Source organism: Neltuma alba, unplaced genomic scaffold, assembly GCF_004799145.2.
Source record: "Neltuma alba isolate B1F8T4 unplaced genomic scaffold, ASM479914v2 tig00011698_pilon, whole genome shotgun sequence".
NCBI classification, from domain to species: Eukaryota; Viridiplantae; Streptophyta; class Magnoliopsida; order Fabales; family Fabaceae; genus Neltuma; species Neltuma alba.
The window spans coordinates 43846-66680 of record NW_021636335.1 but is presented as its reverse complement, the minus strand read 5'-3'; the positions used below and the strand labels follow the sequence as shown (position 1 = coordinate 66680).

Below are 22835 nucleotides of genomic sequence, written 5' to 3'. Positions count from 1 at the left end.
TTACGGGATCTCGCTTCCCCACCGTCAACCGACCAGCTCTGGGCCTCCTAGTATGATCGTTTTATTTGACCATTACTCCAGTGACCGTATTTATAAAGTATTTCTATCATATTTTACATAGACTAAAAAAATTTTAATATATATTAATCTTTTTAAAATATATTAAAATTTTAAATTTATCCTTATTTAATATATATAATTTTTAAAAATAATTATTTATATTATAATAAATGAAGGACAAAATAATACATTCATACTAAAAATTTAATAAAGTGACTTATAAATAAGACCCAAAAAAATTCTTCCGGTGCCTTGTAAATAGAACTACAAAAGTAGTATAAAGTAAGAAGGCTTTTTGCATGGAATCAAATTATGGTTTTAGAAATAATTTTATAGTATAAAAAGTAAGTATGTAAAAAGAGTTTTATCTTAACTTATATTCAATGAAGAAAAAACCGAACCGGACCGGGTGAACTGGCTCCTAATTCGGTCTGGTTTGAACAATGAACCAGTTTCGAATCAAACCGAAATGAATCGTAAAAAACAGGTAAAAACCGACAAAACCGTTCGTCTGGATGGGTTACCGGTTTTCTTTTCCTCTCCTTCTTCTTCTTTACTCTTACCGTCTCACCGTTTGCTAGAAAAGACATGAACATGATTGAGAGAAGTGGTAGAAGCAGAAAAAATCATGAAAAGAAAAATCCATTTGGAAGCTCTTGTGTGCCGTCTCAAACCTGTGCTCGTGGAAGAGTGGAGGGCAAGGAGGAGGATAAATAGCAGAGTCGAATGGATGTGCAGAGAAAGAAAAAAATGTCACTGTTTATCTTCTCTATCTGAGAAAGAGAGAAAAATGAAGAGGGAGGAACGACTCTCACGATTTGAATGAAAAGGGGAAGAACCAAGATGCTTCAACTTCAAGAAGTATTCGGCGCTCAAGAGGAGAGAGGAAGAAAAAGCCAAAAAGGTGACCTTGTGATGGACATTGTGATGATCTGATGGACATTCACGTGAGAGAGAGAAGGAAGAGATAAAAGTGTAAACTATAAAATAATAAAAAAGAGGGGATTGTACTAGGCTATGAGGAAATCAGAAAAAAGATAGGAAAAAAAGAAAAAAGAAATAAGAATAAGAATAAAAATTATATACATAAATATTTTGTAATTAAATCATATTATTTTAATTATTACCGGTTTAACCCGGTCTAACTCCGATTTGACCTATTAACCCTTAACCTACTATCTTGACCGGTTTAGTGTCTAGTTCGGTTTTTTGTTCCTTGCTTATATTATCTCCGGTCCTATTTATAAGACCTCGTATGTAGATTACAAACAAGATCTTATAAATAGGACAGGAGGTAGTATATTTTTATTTGCTTTTTGGATAAACCAAACACTCCTTTACAAGTATGTTGCGTGGGGTCATTTTTTAGCTATTTTCTAAAATCATCTGTCATTAGTGTAATGCCATTCACAAGCAGATTTAAGCATAAGCTCCAGTTCAAGAAGAACGTATCATCCTTGTGGTGGGTTTTTATCAATACCATCCAGCTGGAAAGATGGGTGCATCAGTTCATCATCTGGGTCAATGTTGTTGGCAAAGTACAAGGCCTGAGTCCTCTCAAAGCATTTGATGAATCCACAAACGAAAACCAGAAGCCTATGAAATGTCATCAACGTCGTCATCCACTGGTCTTCATTGTTTTCGCCTTTTATTATCATTACAAAGAAAGCGTGTGTTTTTAATTGGTTATGTGAATAAAAACCAAAAAGAAGAGAGAGAATTTTTTTTTCTTTCGTTGAATGTTTACCTTGAACATTGAAAAAGCCTATGAATGTAAGAGAAATGTATTTAAAAATAACTTTTTTCATACAAATGCTTTAGTAAGAGTAAAGAGGAGACACATCGCTCTTTTTTTCCCTCTTCTCCATTGTTGTTTTCTTGTCTCTTCTCCATCGCTATTGAGTGTGGTTCCTCTTTTCCTTTGATTCTCGGTTGTGTGGGAACTGATAAGCTCAAGATTGTCATTTGGATCCTTTCTCTCTCTCTGGACTCTCCCCTCGATCTCTTCTCATGTTGCTGATGACTTGCTATTCCTAATTTTTGCCTGTTTCTTTTCTATAGCAGCTGTGTGATTTAGGACTACCTAGACTGGTCTGATGATCTGGTGGATCGAACCCAGTTTGGCCTGATTTTGGGTTCATCTCAGACTAGACCAAACCACGGACCATCATATCCAGCCTGAAGTATATTTATAATAGACCTTGGGTTAGGCACTAACTCGATCTGGTCTGGTATATGTACGCCCTTACTTTTCATATATACAAAAGTAGGGTCTTTATTCAGTGCTCATCACTGTAATGCAATCTGAATCATCTAAAATTTAATATGGATGGTTAATATTTAAAATTTTTAATATACAATTTTTTAATGATAAATTTATTTTTTAAAGATATGTTAAACTCAGTATCTATTAAAACAAATGGTTGATTAAAATATATAAAAAATTTAAATTTAATCTGAACCATCTAAAATTGATCTGGATGATTTAAATTGCGATAAGCACATTATATGCTCATCATTGTGATGAGCATGTAATGTGCTACCACAAAAGTATCCATAAAACCAAGTTAAAATTGACGCAACTGTTAAGTTTGCCTAATGACTATTATTCTTGCGGTAGGGTTATCACTAATATTATGAAAGTGCCAAAATACCTCCAACTAAAAAAAAAAACCCAAAAAGGATAAAGTTATAAAAATACCCATAAATTTTAGCCAAAATACATTAAATACCACGTGCTTTTCTAAGGTGCAAAAGCACCCATGAACTTGCAAATGAATCAATTCTTTTAGTTTTGACCAAAAAAAAAAACTTTATTAAATTTTATTATACTATTATAATAATATTATTATGGTGAATGTATACATTTGGACCTAAGTTTATATTAAGCTTAATTTAGTCCATGAAATTTATAAATTTTATTTTTAGTCTCTTAATATATTAGCACCATTAGTCTCATTAATAGAAAATATTGGCTTTACTATAATCATTTTTATATTTTAAAATTTAAGTATTTAAATAATTAGATATATGATAAAATATTAATAATACCAAAATATATAAAAATTTAAGCATTTATAAACATAGTTATATTAACGAATTATAATTTAGAGCATCTTTTGTTTTGCGTCGGGGAAAAAAAAGAGCATCTTTCGTTAGCATTGAACTGTAGAGTTACTATTTGAATTTGTCGAGTCAATATTTTCAATTAAATCAGACTAATAGTGTTAGGCTAAAGAACTAAAAATACACTTTTTAAATTTAAGGGAATAATAACTCAAACTTGAGATAAACTTAGAGGACTAAATATATATTTTAGGAAAAAATTATACACTGATCCCTAACAACATAATTTATCAATCTAAAGTTTCTTAAAATCTCAAAATAAATAAGAGCTCCCATGGGACATGAGAATAATACATTTTGAATAAAAAATTACATCATCATCTCTGTTCCTAATTGACAAACTCATGGGTGTGGATTAACAAGTCAATGGGAAGCTATTAACAAGTCAGAGAATGTCAATTGATAACTAAATTTGTAGAATAATATGACCTTCACATAAAATCAAATTATAACAAAAAAGCATTATATAACAATCTTTAAGTTGAAATTATATGTAACCAAATTTATTGATAAGTAAGAAGTGTCATCGGTTGACAACTAAATTTATGAGATGATATAACTTTCACATAAAATCGAGTTATAGCAAAATTATATAACAAGCCCTTGCACTTATCAATGTTATATAAGAATTTTTCCTAATCTGATCTATTATGAAGTTATATTACCCTATAAATTAGTTGTCACCTGATCCAAAATTAGTGAGGTTTTGGGTATTTTAACCTATATTATTTGATGGTGAATAATGAACTACACCATCATTTATAAGATGAATCAAAATATCAAATCATTGGAAGAGCACCGTTCACGATAGAAGGCCAGATCAAGGGCGGCTCTAACAATGAAAATAAGTTCTCCACCTTTAGAAAGATGTTTGGCATGAATACTTAGGTCACAATGAGCTGCAGCAAACATCAACATCTGAACCCATATCTTGGAGATAGCTTCCTATTTACGGTCCAGCTGGAATTTTTGAAGGTCTTGGGCCATGCTTCATGCCAAAAATAACACAGTTGGGTATGGTGGCGAGGCATTATCATCATAACCTAGTGGACTGCATAGAACACATCGACTAGCCTCTTCTTCATCATGATCCTTTGATGTTACACCATGCTGTTCAAAGAACTCAACAAATTCAATATCAATGGATCCGTGGACCATAGTTTCTTGTTACCAGCCTTCTTTAATTCCAGGCACTTTAGACAACATATCTGGTTGCATACGATGAAGGTACATCATGTAATCTAAGAGAAGTTTACTATACCGATGCGAAGGACCACTAAAATTATCACGTGTATCAGTGTGGCAAAGAGTAGTTGCAATATGCAACAATACGAGGGTTCTAGCAAAAGGGTAGTGGCCGATGTCCCTATAATCCACAATGAAATTTATTGTATAATGCATTACATTGTCCACGACATCTTCTACACCTTGTCTTGCAAAACTTATTCCCTGCTTCAAAGTGGTGTGGAATCTTGAATCGAAAGGAAAGATGCCACCAAAATATACAAAGTACTACAACTTATGATCACATGGAGTCTTGGTTTTATACTTGGAAGGCTCTAATAGTTCTTTGATTCTAAGGGAATATGCAATTTGATCCAAAGTTGCTTCTACAAACTTCACTAGCTTGAAGATCGGCTCTTGTCGTGGCTTCTTGGGCCGACATTGGCTCAAGTAAAGCCTTATCAAATTGCATCCCGATATTGAACGGCTCCATGGGCGAAATAAAATTGAGAAGAGCCCACCATCATCACAGTCCCTAGGTAATGATTTTTGCAAGAGAGAGATGATTCAAGCAAGAGGGCCCCACAAAAGAGTGTGTAGGTTATTATAACATCAACATTGTCAAACTTGACTGAACTGGTAGTTGTAGAATTTTTTTCTGTGTTGTGGAAACAAGGGAAAGGGCTACCACCATGGAGCCGAGGGCCACCAAATGAACAAGGCGTCCTACTTTGGTCCACCAAAAAGCTGAGATCTTAGTGTAATACCATTCGTAAATAGATTTAAGCCTAAGCTCCACTGCAGAAAGAATGTTTCCTTCTTCTGTTGGTTGTTTAATAATACTTTCCAGATGGAAATATGGGGCCTTTGATTCATCATCTAGGTCATTGTTGTTGGCAATGTACAAGGCCCGAGTCCTCTCAAAGCATTTGATGAATCCAGAAACAAAAAACAGAAGCGTGGGAGCCCACAGTGTGTTTCGTGGAAGAGTGAGAACAAACACATAAGCTGCCGCCCCCACCTGGAACAACAACCTAGGTATTTGCCTCAGCCATAGTTGGTTGTCCTCCATGGAAAACGTAGTGATCGTGTCGGGGCCTCCGAAGTGTACCAGAACAAATGGGGCCCACAAAGCCCTCAAGATTTCCTTTTTGCCACCATCGTTGTTGTCAATTGCATTGTTGGTGATGAGTCCCATGGTGAAGTTGGCAGGCCAATTGGCAAGCATGTACGCTGTCCAAATGAGGAATTAGAGCAGCAAGTTGTGTGAGCATTGTCTGAAGGGAGCAAATAAGACCAGAAACACTTGAACCAAGAAGCTAAACATGATAGCTCCTCGGACATTCCAAATGTCCCATATGTGTTCCACTCTTTTAGGGATGATTGTCACCATCTCTCTCACTTCCTTACTTTTGGCTTTCTACAAGGCAACAATAAACTTTTAGAAGCTAGTGAAATGATACACACATATATAGAACTAGTTTCGTTACTCATTACTTTGATGAACTCATGACACCTATATATGGAGCCTTTTGCATTTCGTGGCATATTTGATCTCAATCTTCTAAGGCTTACAAACGAATAAAATAATGTGTTACTTAGGACCTAAGGTCACTAACATCCCAACTTAAAATAGTTGTGTCTCTCTAGTTTCAGATATCATAAATTAATAACAAAAGTATACATCTGGTCATATAACTTTATATAATTTGTCATTTTGATCATCTAACTTTATGAAGTGTTTTTTTTATTCATTTTAACACCATTAGTTTTATATGACAATTTTTTTACCAGTCATTATTATTGAAAAAAAAAATTCAGAATATTTTATCAATTTTTGAAATTTCAATATTCACATTTTTGCTTAAAAAAAATTAACAATGTAAAGTTTAGAGGAGTGAAAGACACTACAAATAAAACATTGAAGAAATAAAATAGTTAAAACCTTCTGTCAAAATTAAAGTGAAATGTCTCCGTTTAATCTGCAGGTGGCACTTATAAAGCGTGCTTAAAAAATAAATTTGAAATGAAAATTATATAGTGCTTTTACGTTGAGCATATCAGATTTCGGTACAAAAGTTAAATAAAATTAAATTTAAAACACGTGCGTGTATGAAATAATTCATGTGTTTTTATATATAAATAAAATATAAACTCCAAGCATAGCAATTATAATAACATAATATATATGATAACAATTCGATTGTAAAAAAGCTACAAGCAACAATATTCTTTGTGAGTGAGCAAAGCGGAAGACATTTGTGATGCCAATCTTCGAATAAAGTATAATTTGGACTGACGAATCAATATAATAAAGAGATTCAAAAGGAGGATTTATTGCTTTGCTCAACATAATAGAATATACATTTCTTTCTCAAAAACTGCCAAAATTAAAGTTAATTTTCTTTATGAAATTCTATATTCTCTCATTCTTCATAAAATAGGGATTTAAGGTTAATTTTCTTTATGTTTTGATTTGTTAAAATCAATAAAATAAACTACTACTCCTCCGGTCCTTAATATAATACCCATTTAACTAATTTGATTAGATTAAGGAAGTTAGGTAAGTTAGTTAATTATAAGAAATGTGACACATTTTTCCTAAAATACCATAATCATCTTTCTTAATACCTCATCTTCCTCTTCTACTTGATTATGGTTGAGGGAGTATCTATAGGGGTAATTTAGAGAAAATTGATAAATATGAGAAATGGGTCTTATATTTAGAACCAAAACCAACTCAACAATTGGGTCCTATATTAAGAACCGGAGGAGTACCATGCATATAATTTCGATTTACTCATATCTAGGGAGCAACAAATCCTTACAAAATTATGAAGAAATCGATTCAATCTATACAAATCGTCTTTTTAACTTCATACCAATCACTAATGAATGCTAAAGCATACGTTTAGTTCACTAAATTTATATCAAATTTTTTAGTTTCTCAAACTTATGAAGTATATTTTCAATCTCTTAATGTTAATACTATTAATTTTATTAATAAAAAATATTGACTCAACAAATTTGAATGCAACTCTGTAATAAATTTCTAATATATCAATTTTTAATTTAAATTTTATAAATTAAAAAATATTTAAAATAAAATCTAATAAAGATGTGTCTGCAATGTCAACAACTCACTTTTCAAAATATAAAAATGATATATTAGAAAAAATTTCAAAAAGTCCCCACTATACGGCCAATTAACTTTCATTGTCCCCAAAACATTCAGAAATTTTACCACACCTCAAAAACCAAAATGAAATTAAATGTTGTTGGTGAAAACACGTTGATTGCCATTACTTTTTTTTTTTTTAAATGATGGCAGCTAAATTACTACGATTTTAAATTTTTGAAGGAATATTGAACTGAAAAAAATAACTTCCGAGTGCTTGACGTTTCTAAGTAAAACCTTTAAGAGTAAATTTACATTTCAACCTTATATATGTGTGTGTTTGGGTAGGTGTGCTGCTTTTTCAAGCAGCCCTTGCACTATTATTTTAAAACATTATAATTTTTTGAAAAAAGTTGATAATTATACAAGTAGCTAGATATTTATTTCTTAAATTTAGTGCTGAGTTTAAACTATTCAGGTCTTAAATATTTTTTTTCAAAGGTGCAAACAACACCCTCATTTTATTTTTCAGATGTATTTAGTGTGCTAATTTTTTATAGTGCGTCTAACATTCTGACATTATTTTCCTGTTACTTTCAAAATGCTCATGTTACTACTGATCTTGCACTTTTTAAATTGAAACAATGAAACAAATACTAAGCAAGTGAAAAGAAAAGGTTGTTGTAAAATGTGAGCCTTTGAGTCTAACTTTTTATAAAAATGTTCCATATTAAAATCTTTTAACACTACTACTAATTCTAATATATGTTTTTGCGATAGAATAGTTTCGTTGATTATAATTTTTTTTCTCCACTAGTATAAGCTGAACATAAATGTAGAAGAAGAATAAACCTTGAGACTATATGTAGAAAAAAAATTATGTAATTACGGAGCCCATTGGTAAGAAAACAAATTAAAGAAAAATCAATAGTAACAAGACACCTGGATGCTCTAAATAAGAAAGAGGAAACCCCAATATCCGAATTAACAGTAAGTTCAGAATATCGATCCAGCATATACAAATTTACTTTAAGGGTCACTCTTATTGTAAGCATCACTCCAAGACTAACAATTATATGAGCAAATTGTAAGCATACCTATTTATGCTTTTACCTTGCGCTTAAGAACAACGAAAAACAAATGGAACTTAAGCTTGGGAACATCCATGATTTTTGGGAACTCTCTAACTTTCTCAGTGAAACGCTCAAAAAGTTCATCAACAATTCCCACTCCAAAGTGATTCTCAATCAGTACTTCCAGCACAGCTCGCAATCGAGAAACAAAATATTCAATGTTTGGTATGACAAAGCAGTTGTTATCCATTACCTCTGATTGTTCTATGCTGAAATCTTCACTAGTTTCAAGTATTTTCATCAAATCCAGATTTGATGAAATGAGAGAACAAAGCTTCAAAAGAAGTCTCTCACCAGTTAAAAGTATCTTGATGGAGTAAATATAGATTCTTTCCCGCCGTAATAGCGTCACTTAGCTTCACCTTCAGCCACCAGATCGAAGCAACTAAGATTTAAAAAAGATAAAATCAAAGACTCAGATCTGATAAAATCAAAGACTCAGATCTGCTAAAAATCAGATCTCTTTAAACTCAGATTAAACATCATATTTTTAACCAAAGAAAATAATCATATCAAACCACAAAAACTATGAAATCCACGGAAAGAATGGAGGTGAAAAACTCACAAATAAGAATGAAGAGGATGAGGCGATGGTGACGGCAACAGCAACAGCGACGGTGATGGAAGAACATGGCGGAAATGATAGAAGCAATGGATAAACGCTGACAAATGTAGGAGGAGAAAGAAAATCGAGTAGGGATGGTATGGGGGACTATGAGCTCTGACTCTGAAAAGTGAAAATTATCGCGTGATGGATTTTAAAATCCTGATAAACTTTTTACAGCGGTTATTTAAAAAACCACAGTTAAAAGTATTTTTTACGGTGGTTATTTAAAAAACTGCCGTTAAAAGTACGCCTATAATTACAAAAATGTCACCGTCATATTTTTTACAACGTTTTTTCTAATAACCGCCGTAAATTAGCGTTGTGAAAACTCTTTTTTATAGTAGTGTCCTTCACATGTGGGTAAAATACAGGAACATTAAAGGTGTCCACCTTTTCTTCTTGAATTAGTCCCTGCAATGACAAGAAAATCATTAGCAAAATTTTATTATGTTATCGTAATCATGGTTAGATAAAGAAGATATTTTAGGAAAACTGACATTTTTATAATAAAACAATTAATTTTAACTAATTTTTTAATATTTATAAATTAGTTATTTAACTCATATATTTAGGACCCACTGAGATACTATTTATAATCTATAAGCAATATAGATTGTTTCTCAAAGTTAATGTGCCAAGCAAATCAAAGTCTCGTTACTTACCAATTTGGCCATGTCCATTGGACAGCTTCCCAATAGCTCAAAATCTTTCCCAAGATACAAGTCCACTTTGAAATCAATATCATTAATAACATTCATCAAACAAGCCATGATCCCATTGTCCACAAGCTCTTGTGCTCTGGCTTGTAGAAATGCCTCCCAATCCATCTTAAATTGTCTCTGATAGGCATCATAAGCTTCACTTGGGGCATTAGTATAGAAAATCCTCCCCTTGTTCAAAGCACCACAACTTCTATCTGTAAGTTCTTTGGGCAACTCAGATAGCCAAGACAATGCTGCAGAAGTGTGAACTAAATGCAGGCTTTGTTTTGGAAATAAACGTCCATAGAAAGAGCCAGGAATTCCAGCTGCGAAGTAGTTTCTATTGGGAGGAAAGTTTTGAAAGAGAGTGTTGAAATCGTTTGATGCTTGATCATTGAAAAAGACTAGGATTTCCGGGGTAGATTGATTTTGAGATTGGTATTTAAGTTGTATTGCTTCTACTATGTTTTGAATTGCAATGAAGGTGTTTGGCCCCATAGAGCAACCCAAGTCAGCTATGCAGATTAGGTTTTCAGAGGAAGCAGAAATGGCTTTTAAATCAAACTTTTTGGTAATGGCATTTTGAAGATGGTGCTTGGCTGCTTCAATTGCTGATTTCTGCAGGTATTATATGATTATATGTATTCGCATTTCTTATAGTATTTGGCCAAAGGAAAAAAAGGATAATAGATCAAATAATACAAAAAAACAGTGAATTAGTGATGAAATTTGAAAATTTCTTAGAAGAAAAAAAAAGTACGCTTGTTGCTGTCTTGCTGATGGTAAGCGTCATTATATATGAGTTTAGATATTGGTTTAAATTATGATAATAAACTTAATAGAAACAATGATGCATGATTAAAAAAAAAAAGTTGAGAAATGTGTGATTACTTTAATAGAAATAAAATATGTACTAAAAAATGACCGTTTATATATCAATCACGAAATTTAAAAAAAATCCATAATATCTTTTATACTGAAATTCTTTGCAATTAATATAACTTGTAAGAAATTCAAATTCATTTTGTACATTTTTCCTTATGAAAATTTATTTGTGAAGCAAGTAGTATCATCAACTGGACCAAAAAATAACAAGAAGAAATATTAAGATCAAATACCTGACCGGTTGAGTTTTGAGCATAGCTATGAGGACCTTCTCCTCCTTTCATCACATAAGATTTAGGAAACACACTGTCAAATTCATTCTCCATCTAATTTCTCTTCTATTTCTCTGCATCGTTCAAATATGTATATTAAACTTATATAGGAACACACGCACATATGTAACAAAAAGGAAAAGAAAGTAAATAAATGGATATTGACAACTTGCCCTTGATGCTATATGAAATATTATCGGAAGTAAGAAGAATTTGTTGGCGAGATGGAAGGGTAGAGCTAGAAATTAAGGATTGAAGTAGAGAGAAGAGGTGATCGGAACTCTTATATGTGGGCCAAGGGTGTCTCCATTTCTTTTACAAACTATTTCCCTCCATTTCCCGTAAACTGTGTCGTTCAGTTTTTTACTAATGTCCCCATCCAAAATTAAAGAACAAATAGGCACCGCAATAGGATTTTAATACTCAAAACAATCATTGCAATAGGAATCTCATACTCAAAAATAAGGATTTTAATTCTCCGTTGTGCTATAAGGTTCGTATTCATCTGCAAGTGTCGTCTTCTTTTTTTCCGTAAGTTCTTTTTAATTCGTTACTAATTCAATATCTACTTGATGCAGCAAGTTTAAAAAATATATAAGCTTTATTTCACAAAGGGTATCGTTGGATTTGGCATTGGTGAGTGTAGCAAGTTTAATATTTTTTATGCTTGTTTTTCGTCTGCGCACTCATATATTCGAGTGCCTTTTTTTTTTTTTTCAGAGTCTCACTTTGTCCTAAATAATGAATACAAATATGACTCCCACACTTGATCTTGAATTTGATAATTTAGAAGAAGCATGGCAGTATTGGATTGGCTATGGCAAAAGAATGGGAGTTGGTGTTAGAAAAGAAAACTCTAATAAAAGCAAGAAAGATGGTTCTATCATATATATTATAAATATGTTTGTCACAAGGAGGGAGTGAGAAAACCAGATAAAAGAGATTTCAAAATTTAAAAACCTTGATAGAAAACAAGAACTGGGTGCAATTTTTTTATTGGGTAGGAACATAACTAAAAAGAAACGGCATCGTTTAAAAGAAATGGAGAGAAATGGTTCATAAAGGAAATGGAGACACCCTGCGCCCCTTATATGTATAACTAGAAATTTTTGCTGATGTACACAATCTAATATATATTTGATTAGATTTGAAATCACATTAATAATACTTTTCATTTAATTCATTATATTCAAATCTCAATATTATTCAAATCTCATTAATTGAATATATTTAGATGTCATAATATCATACTTGACCTATTTCTAAACTAATCGAGTATTTCAAGATTTTAAAAATATAATCGATTGATTGATGATTGGAGTCATAGATAGATGAGGAGCCATAACTTGCACTCCACAATATTTAATAAATTCATTTATAGTTGGCCCCAAAAAAGAGTTCCTTTATAATTCTCATCATTTAATACGTCTGCATTTATCATTCTTCTTAAATCGTTTCAATTCGTTTGTTATTTAATAATTTCGCACACATATTTATAAAGGATTAAGCTGAATCTAGCATTCTAACTAGTGTTTTTTTCCTTCCTCATTTGCAAAGAGAAATTTTACTTCTTACTTTTAAAAGCAGTGAAATTTTAATATCCTCGCTCCTTCCCAAATACTCAGTTAAATAAGGCCTCCCCAAATAGTCAGTTAAATAAGACATGTGAATTGAAGGTTAATGTGCATTATTACTCTAAAGTATTTTTTCCCCCAACAGTAGTCAACATCTATTCTAGTGCAATTTACTCTTAAAGCGTTTCTTGAGTTAATCTTTTCATTAATCTCTTTTTATATTTTCAATACTCATCTTCACATTTTAATAATCATTTTTAAATGTTTTTGAACTTATCTTCTATATTTTCAATCTTAATCTTTAATTATTTTTTCAATATTAAAAACATTAGGGGTGTTCAAGACCGGTCTGTCTTGGCCCCAGCCGTATTGGGACGGGACAGGCTCGTCCAAAAAATTTTCAAAACAAGACAAAAAAGGGGACTGGGACGAGACGGGACACGAGACGGGATTGTCCCATCCCAGTCCCTTTATTTTTTTATTTTATCATATTTATAAAATATTATTTTTTCATATTTTTTTAAGATTTGAGACTACTGTATGAAACTATAAATCCATTTATTTAGAGCTTTTATATTTGCTGATGATTTCAGACTATTGATGATTAGAATTTTCAACAAGTTTTTATTGTGTTAAAAGCTTTTATTTAGAGTTTTTAATGACCATTATGTGTAATATTTTAAACTTTTGTTTAAGGGCGCCCAAAGAAATAAAAAAGAAAACAAAAGATGTTTTTACAAGGGCTAAGCCCAAAAAAAACTATAACTAGAAAAAAAAATCAGATTTTATTATAACAGGCCCAATAACTCAAAAAACATTAAAAAAAATCATATCAGAACGACCCCGTTTCGTCCTGACTGGGACTAAGACAACATCGGGATGAGATGAGGTATAAGACAGTTTTTTTGTCCTGTTACTGTTTATTAGAATGGAACCGGGACAGGATCTGTCTCATGAACAGTCCTAAAAAAATGGAAGAAAACATTTAAAATTACCATTAAAATTTTTTTTAAAAAGGAAAAAATTCCCAGTGGTCATTTTAAAAGCTTTTAGCATTTAATTTTTCATTTTTTTGCACTGAAAATAATTAATAATCATAATTAAAATTATGGAAGGTAAATCCAGAAAATATGTACGATGGACGTTTAAAAAAAAAAAATGAAAGACGGTTACTAAGAATATAAAAAGAGAGCGATAAAAAAATTAAAAAAAATTAACTCAACCAACAGGATTGAGTCTAGCTGAAGGGGCTAATCCCTCACAACACGACGAACTAAGGTTCGAATCCTCACTGTAAGAGGTACCCACATTTAGTGTCTGACAGTGCTTTGAATAGAATTGCCTCCACTAGAAGGATATTTATGTTTTAATTAAAAAAAATTAACTCAGGAAATATATTAAGGCCAAATTGCACCAAAAAATTAAAAAGGTGTGAAATGCTATTGTAAAATCCTTTAGAGACATTACAACTAAAATTATGGGCCCTCATCCAATGCTCATCAGGTCGTGCATGCAAGCAATGTGTTCAGCACTGTGATAAAATCTGAACGATTCCAAATTTCATAATTTCATCTAAAACCCGACACCTTACCTCCTGAAAAATAATAACTGAGAATCGAAAATCCCATGGCTTCAACAGCAAACACGCATATATATATATATATATATATATAATGCTCTTATGAACTTATTATAAGCATCCTCTACTCTCCACTACTCTTAATCTGCAAAAGATTTCCGCATGCACTAACTGATTCACACACGAATCATCATCGATCAGCTTTTTGATCTCCCTCATCAACTGAATTAAGTAACCAGATCAGATGAAGAAAAAGAAGATGGGAGAAGGTTTAAGAGACTGACCGTAGTCCAAGATCAGTGTTGCATGTGGCGCGTGCAGCTCTTTTCCTCTGCTTCGCCTCACTCTGTTTCTCTTCTCCTTGCTCTGTTCTGCATCGAATGGGAGAGGGGCTGAAGGGGGTCAATAACTCTGGTTTTATTGATGCCAAAGGACCGTTCTATCCTTCACTTAATCTTTGTTTTCAACTTTGTCCCTTGTTAAACAGTCCCAACAAAAGCTTTTTCAAGTAAAAATCACATGCATTGAAATTACTCATTAGTATGTCTAATCACCATAAAAATTATTTAGGGATAAAATGGATAAATATTATAGATAAAATGAATTGAGACCTTATATGGACTATTTTATAATTTTAATTTTAATTTTTTTAGAATTATCACATTATACACATAATTATTTAACAAAATTTATGCTTTTTTTAGTTATTTTATATCTAAATTTACTTTTTAATTATCTATCCAAACAAATTTTAACTTTTTAAACTGATTTTTTATAAACGTCAATCTAAACATAAATCATATTACACTAACAGATTTTTACTCTAACTTAAGTTTGCAAAAACCAGTTAGAATAAAAGTTAGTTTTAAAATTTAATGAGTAATATGTTATGCCCGTACAATGTAAAATCACTTTATGGACGATACATGATTATACAGTAAATGCACCTCTTAAATGAAAGAGGAGAGAAGCCGCTAGAGACGATGCACGGGCGCTATTCTTCAGGGTCCAACACTGACTCTCTCAATCGTATATACTACCTCCGATCCTAATTATAAGACCCAGTTGACTAATTTGAGGAGATTAAGGAAAGAAGTTAAATTAGTTATTTGTAATAAATATGTATTGCATTTCCTAAAATATCCTTACTAATCAACTATATTGGTTAGGACTATCATCATTAGAAGGACTATTTTGAAAAAAAATACATAAATATGAGAGACAAAGTGGATTGGGGTCTTATATTTAGGATCAAAATAAAAGTCAAACATGATCTTATATTAAGGACCAGAGGTAGTATTTCACGTCTCAAATACAAGTAGATGTTCGAATTTGAATTATAAAACACAAGGGATATATTTATATTGGGCTTGGGATCTAATCCACCAACCGTGGACTAAGTATGACCCGGTAGAAGGATCTTTGGTTTTGAATGTGTGAATTAGAGTAGGGTTAGAAGGGATTGAAGTGGATTAAAAACATAATCGTACTTCCTCTGATCCATCATATAAAAGGAAACTATGATCCAAAATATAAGAAATTGTTAGGATAATTAATTATATTTTTTCAATTTGCCCCTATTAATTACAACATAGTGTTTTAAATATAGGGGAAAGAAGAGAGAGATGAGAGATAATAAAAGATGTATTTTTTAAAAATATATATACTTTATTACTTTCTAATCACATTCTTTAATCTTAAAATACAGAAATTTTATCATTTTAGAACATATTTAATGACTTAACTACCAATTTTTTATTTACGAAAAATTTAACTAACTTCTTATATTTTAGAGTTTGCACCAGAGGGAGTATATAGATGAAGAGACACATCTAGTACAATTCTTAACTTTCATGTAACATATTTAATATCAATCTATACTTATTATTTGTTATTTATAATAGTTTCTCACTCACTAATGGGAGCATTAAATAGATAGGGACAAAACTTAGGTCCAGTTAATTAGATCAAGTTGGTCCAGTTAACCAACTAGCTTCTGCCACATATATTAATTGGACACATCATTATTTAACACTGTTAATGGCTTCTCCTTATATGCCAATGTTGTCCCCTTCGCCTGCCTCCACCTTGCCCCCTCATTTTCATCTCTAAATCCTAATTAATTTCCACTCAATCTCTATACGCTCACAAATTCAACACAACAACCTAAGAAGCTTCTAAATTAACATTTTCAACAATGAAGACTATGTCGATACAGAAGGGACTAACTAATTAATTTATATTTAACACCATAACTCCTTCGGATTGTAAGGGAATATTAGCCAGGACCAGGAGGGGATGAGGCTCCGTCAATCATCATTCATCAGGCCACTTGTCTTCATGCTGAATGTTAGGCCCTCTCCCATCGGAGAAGCAAGCATTGAGTTGTAGAATAGACATTGCTTCTACTTCCTATCTAACCCCTCGAAGTCAACTCTAGCGCCATCGAGGCACGCAGTGATGATGGAGAGCGGCCCAAAGCACATCAACTCTAGCACCAATCTGTGTGCTTTCTTCCTAATTGAAGCCGCTGCTAGCGTCACCGCCTTCTAAAAAGGTTAAGGAAATTAAGGTAGGTCAATGGTTCCTTGAGATACAAAATGGCAGTGCCATAAACCCTTGTATCTTCTCCCTCCATCAAGTTCAACAATCCCTCTTTTCCCGGCTGGCATCTCTCTACCTCTCCCTCTGCTTTTTGCTATTTCACCGTCCATCCCTCTCTTGGCTAGGTTAGCCATTCAACTTTGGACATTTATAGATATGAAACAATCAACTGCATTTCCTTGGTCTAAGGTCGACTTCGAGGGAATTTCACTGCCTCCTCGCATGATCGGTCAATCCTCACTAACGAGTTAATACGTGTTAAACAATGATGTGTCCAATTAATATATGTGGCAGAAGCTAATTGGTTAACTGGACCAAATTAACTGGATCTAAGTTTTGTCCAATAGATAAAACCTTTCACTTTTATGCTCACTAATAACAGTATTAAATACTAGTATATTTTTTCTCACTATTCCTCTCTCTCTTCACTTTCACTATAATTAATAAAAATAAAATTAGATATAAAACATTAAAAGAAGTACAAATGACAAAAAAAAGGACCAAAATCTCTTCCTAGCACTGGAGTGTTAGATTCATTTTTAATTCTCATCATTTAATACACCTACATTTATTATCCATCCTTGATCACTTCAATCTCTGATTATTTAATAATACTCCTTCAAGTTGTTTTTATAAAACACAAATAATCAAATTGTGTTTTTACAAAATTCAAGTTTACTTTTTTTTTTAAAAAAAATGTCCTGTTTATAAAAGAATAAGTGAGAGAGAGATAATAAAAAAGAAAGATGAAAAATGTATAAAAAAAGAAAATGAAAAATTAGTGATAAAATTGATAAAAATGTATTTAATATTAAGAGAACCATAAACTATATTATATAAAAACTACCAGACCAATTCAAAAATTTAAATCTTTTAAAAAATGAAAGGAATAATAATCAATAGCATTGATCATCATTAATTCATGGTGCGAGGCCAAAAAAAAGGTGAATTCATGATGTTATTTTCTAAGAAAAATTGGTTAAAAATCCCCGCATACAATTAGCATTGATCAGAGTAACATGGTCTTTTTTCTATCAAATTTATTAAGACTTGTAGAGCCCACACTTTATATTTATTGCAGATTCTATTCTCAAATTAATTTGTTAAATAGGGATTTTTTTAAAACCATTTTTTCTATTTTTTGGGCCCATCCAGCACCTTAATTTTATCTAAGGTAGATCTAGCATCTTGATATTATTTTTCTGTTACTTTTAGCATCCTAATCTTATAATAAATTTTTAACAAATAATATAACAGAAAAATATTTTAAAAAATATAATAAATTAAATATTATACGGATATAAATTATAATATAATATAATGAAAATATTTCCATTTGATATTTATTTTCCTAACAAAAATATTTATTGAAAATATAATATAAATACATTAAAATAAAATAATTCAGCATTTTAATAAATAAAATTAATATTAAATAATATATTTATTACTGATACATGCATGTAGGACTATTTAAATATTATAAAATTTCTTAATAATTAAAGACCAGATATTCCTTTCAGCTCAGCTAATAATATTAATAAGATGGACACAAACATAATAAAAATCACTTCATAATCAATGAAAAGAGGAGTACATTAACACAAAATTATATAACAAACTCTAAAAACATTAGACAATATATGTCACCTTCACAGTTTCACTACCATTCATGATGATTATTAAGTCCAACAAGCGAATAAAAGCAGTATTGCATTATCATCATAATTAAGCTCATCATCATCATGAGAGAATAACTAATATCTTAATCACCTATGTCTATGCTCAGACCTTGCCCTTGAGAACAACAAAAAGCATAACAAGTTTGAGCTTCTGGGGATACATCATGAGTTGTGGGGATTTCATAAGTTTCTGAGCAAAGCGATCAAAAAGTTCATCAACAATTCCATCACCAAAGTGCTTCTCAATTAGCACTTCGAAAGCAGCTCGGCATTGAGAAACATGTCTGCCCAAGTTTGGCTCAATTATCAAGTTATTGCCATCTAATAGATCCATTTTCTCTACACTCAAATCTTCATTACTCTCAAGCATTTTCTTCAGATCCTTCAGCCGTGGAAAATATGTGGGCACATTAAAAGTGTCTCCTTTTTCTTCACTTATAAGTCCCCACAATCACAAAATTGAAAAAAAAAAAAACTATTAGCAAATTCTTGACGGGAAAATTGTTGAAAAGTCTTCCAGTGCAAAATTTATTGTCCAAAGTACACATTAGGTCCTTATGTGAGTGTAACCATTCTTTAGTTGTATGTAACATATCGTTAGCTATATGCAAATATCTTTCTTTTTACACATAATTAAAGATAGATTGCGTATAACTTAAAAGAAAAAAAAAAGGCACTTGCTTGCACCTTGGTGCGTAAAAACATTTCATATACTTGGCATAATAAACTTTTTGCAATAAGAGGTATTAAGCAATTCTCTCAATCTTAATTTTCGTAGTCATGCTTGACTCTATCAAATTCTTATCAGTTATTTGCTAATACTACCTTTGATTCTAAGCGTAGGAACTAAATAATTAATTTATAGATATTAAAAAAATTAGTTAAAAACAAAACAACAAATTACTCACCAGTTTCGCCATGTCCATGAGACAGCTTCCCAAAACTTCATGATCTTTTCCACCATACAGGTCCACACTAAAATCAATCACATCATGAGCAGCAGGTATCAGAAGTATCATTATCCCATTGCCCACAAGTTCTTGTGCTCTGGCTTGTAAAAAGGTCGCCAAATCCATCTTAAACTGTCCCTTATAAGCATCTTCAACTTCTTTTGGAGTATTAGTATAGAAAATCCTTCCCTTATTCCAAGCACCACAGTTTCTATCAGTAAGCTCTTTGGGCATCTTAGAGAGCCAGGACAATGATGAAGATGAGTGAACTAAATCCAGGCTTTGACTTGGAAATAAACGTCCATAGAAAGAACCAGGAACTCCAGCTGCAAAGTAGTTTCTATTGGGAGGAAGTTTCTGAAAGAAAGTGTTGAAATCATTTGACGCTTGATCATTGAAGAAAACAAAGAATTCTGGGGTTTTTTGATTTTGAGATTGAGATTGGTATTTGAGTTGTATTGCTTCTATTATGTTTTGTGTTGCAATGAAGATGTTTGTTCCGGTGGAACAGCCAAGGTCTGCTATGCGAATTGGGTTTGCAGAACAAACACAAGTTGTTTTCAAGTGAAAGCAATCAGTTACTGCATTTTGGAGGGGCTTTTTGGTTGCTTCAATTGCTGATCTCTGCACTTCTATCCAGGAACACCTAAAGGTGGAAAGATAATGAATAAATCATCATTTCCTTTGCCACAATTTAGATGAGTGGGTGATGATCCTAACAAAAGTTAACAGCCAGTGTATGAACTGTTGCTGCATTGTATTAATCAACAAGTGGGAAAAAATGTGATGGATATATTTATAGATTAGTGAAAAAACTGATTATGTTGCTTGATTTTGTGGTAACTAACTTGATAAACAGAGGACTTACTGGCCTTCCGTAAGGTTTTGAAGTGGATGATTTTTTATATTCCCGTGAATTGTGACTGGCAGGGAAATGTGTCTCTGTTCTCAATTTATTTATAGTTGGGTGAGATTTGTTTATTGTTTGGGGTTTTGAAAGAAACTATACTAACTCTTGTGTAGGGGATTGGTGGTAAGATATTTGTGCATATTGCTAGGTTAGAGTGATAGCAATTTTAAGATTTAAACGAGCCATGTAAATTGCACTGGATGTAGTTTTTCGTTTGATTTGATTCATGGTCTTTCTTGGTGGTTTCTCTGATGGATATTCAACGGAATTTGAATGCGTTATTGTGTTGACTCTTTGTATGTGTTTTTATAGACGTAATTACTCCATTTTTTTTATTGCGTCTTCAAATTTGTAATTAACCGACTCTTGCAATTTCTTTGAATTAGGAGTTCTATGTGGAAAATACATACATTTTTTTAATTCATATTAGGAGGGTTTTAAGTCTAAATCTCTACACGTACTCCACCTCACCTTGACCACATGAGCTAATCTGAGGTGGCTGGGATTGCATACTATGCATACTTGATTGTGTGATTGAACAACGTTATGCTGCTAATATTGAAATCAAGCATGATATGTTTGTATTAGCTATCTCTATAAATTAAGTGTTCATGTCTTTACACATTTTGATAATTTTGTCACTCTTTGCATATTACATTCTCATAATATTCTTAATGTTCAGATCCTTAATGCAGTGTATTATTATCGGTTCATTGTGTTTTCAACTGTAATAGGAAACTAAAGATGGTTCCTGAAGAAGTTATGAAAGCTGTTTTCCCTTTGCTGGAGGGCGTTGATCTTGCTTCAAAATGGTAGTATGTAAGCATTGGAGGGACATAGCCCGATATGATTACTTTTGAAAATGTCTTTGTGCCAAGAGATGGCCCTCAATCAACAAGCGACCTAATCCTCCAACTGTGAGCTACTATAAGTTATACCAAAGCTTTTATAAACGCCAGCGTCGAAAAACTCTTCTCCCTCCCAGAATTTCTTTTGAAGATTTGGAGTTCTTATTTGACATTTGGGCTGAAAATAGATTACTTTTCTCGGAAGCGGTTCCTGGCTCTGTGCTGTGGCAAGGAGTTAAAATTCCATCTCCTGGAGTTTGTGAAATGCTTAAACATCACTTGGATGCCCCTGAATTTAAGATGACATTCCCTGTTGAACCTAGGATTACCGTATCTTCGAACCAGACTGCAACAGTTAGTGTCTCTGTGTTGGCTGGGCAGAGGGATTCAAATAAGGTTGCTCGCATCATTATTAAGTCTATGTTTGATTACATTGATCAGTCATCTTACAGGCCCCTGGCTTTTGATTATCTCGACATATCTCCTGCATATCCCTTTTTGTCTGGCATCCGGGCATGGATCTCTCTGCTATTTATGGGAGATGGAAATGATGGAGCCATGGACGTGTTTGGTATACAGATGGATTTCTGTGATGTGGCAAAAACCAAGGAAGAAGTCCTGTGGCTATTGGACATGCTTGATTGGAAGTAACAGGTTTGAAGTGTGATGATAGATCCCTAAACTAAAATAACTGGAAGTAATGCCAACATTCTGCTCTGATCTTCATAGAGGTTTCACATAATTTCATAATTGATATTATACCTTGAATGTTCGCATTCTGTAAATACTTTATAATCGTAATGAGTACAATCTTTTATTTATTTATTATTTTTTGGCTCAGATGCACTAATTTGGCCAAGTTAGAATGTTCCAACAAGATTGTGAGGGCTTGTGCTTTGTATAAAATTTAGGGTCAGTCCTATGTTTAGGACTTATAAATCATATGTTTTCTTATAAATTTTATATTATATATAGCTTTGGATAGATGTTGATACACAAATATATAGCTTTTCATTCATGCTTTTTTAACAGAAAACTTGCATGTGTTTAAATAAAGCTTTTTTTATGAAGATAATTAGGTTGTGAGAAAACATAACGCCACCCTTGTTCAAATGACAAGAGCCACATACGTAGTGCAACTATGTGAGGGTTTTTTTTTTTTTGGTAAAGAACTATGTGAGTTTTTTAAACCAGCAGAAGTTGATAAATTTGTTGGTATTTTTCAATGGCATGCTTAATAAGTCGAGTTAGTTTCAACATCCGTTAATTTTTTTTTTAACCTTTTTGCAGTGGTAATTAAGCACTCATCTTAAGTTGAGAGAGAACACAATACAAAATTAATAAAATGAGGGAAAGCATTAATAAGCATCACCACGTCTCATAATTTATTAATTGGCTTATTATTGCCACTGACAAAAGGGAAGAGCTGTACCGATGCATAGGTTCTTAACATGAGTTGAAATCTGTCAACTTAGGGAGAATTATTGAGGTTTGAAAAAATATAATTACTAAAAAGTCTTAACGACAAGTGAACAGTTAAAACTTGTTATTACTTTGTATGT

The 22835-nt window shown here is 32.3% G+C and overlaps 2 protein-coding genes and 1 pseudogene across 2 annotated transcripts; 1 reads left to right on the top strand and 2 right to left on the bottom strand.

Annotated features, from left to right (window-relative positions):
* Positions 1-8629: 8629 nt before the first annotated feature.
* LOC114716883 (probable S-adenosylmethionine-dependent methyltransferase At5g37970) lies at positions 8630-11180 on the bottom strand. The gene is made up of 4 exons (XM_028901950.1): positions 11088-11180; positions 9931-10587; positions 9638-9679; positions 8630-8935 (listed from the first exon to the last, which is right to left on the bottom strand). Exons 1-4 carry the CDS (start codon positions 11178-11180, stop codon positions 8630-8632), a joined length of 1098 nt encoding a protein of 365 aa, XP_028757783.1.
* A 7488-nt stretch (positions 11181-18668) lies between these two features.
* On the bottom strand, positions 18669-20271 carry LOC114716882 (probable S-adenosylmethionine-dependent methyltransferase At5g38780). The gene is made up of 3 exons (XM_028901949.1): positions 20261-20271; positions 19474-20161; positions 18669-18947 (listed from the first exon to the last, which is right to left on the bottom strand). Exons 1-3 carry the CDS (start codon positions 20269-20271, stop codon positions 18669-18671), a joined length of 978 nt encoding a protein of 325 aa, XP_028757782.1.
* Positions 20272-21169: 898 nt separating this feature from the next.
* LOC114716912 (F-box protein At5g39250-like) lies at positions 21170-22064 on the top strand (annotated as a pseudogene).
* The last annotated feature ends 771 nt before the right edge of the window (positions 22065-22835 follow it).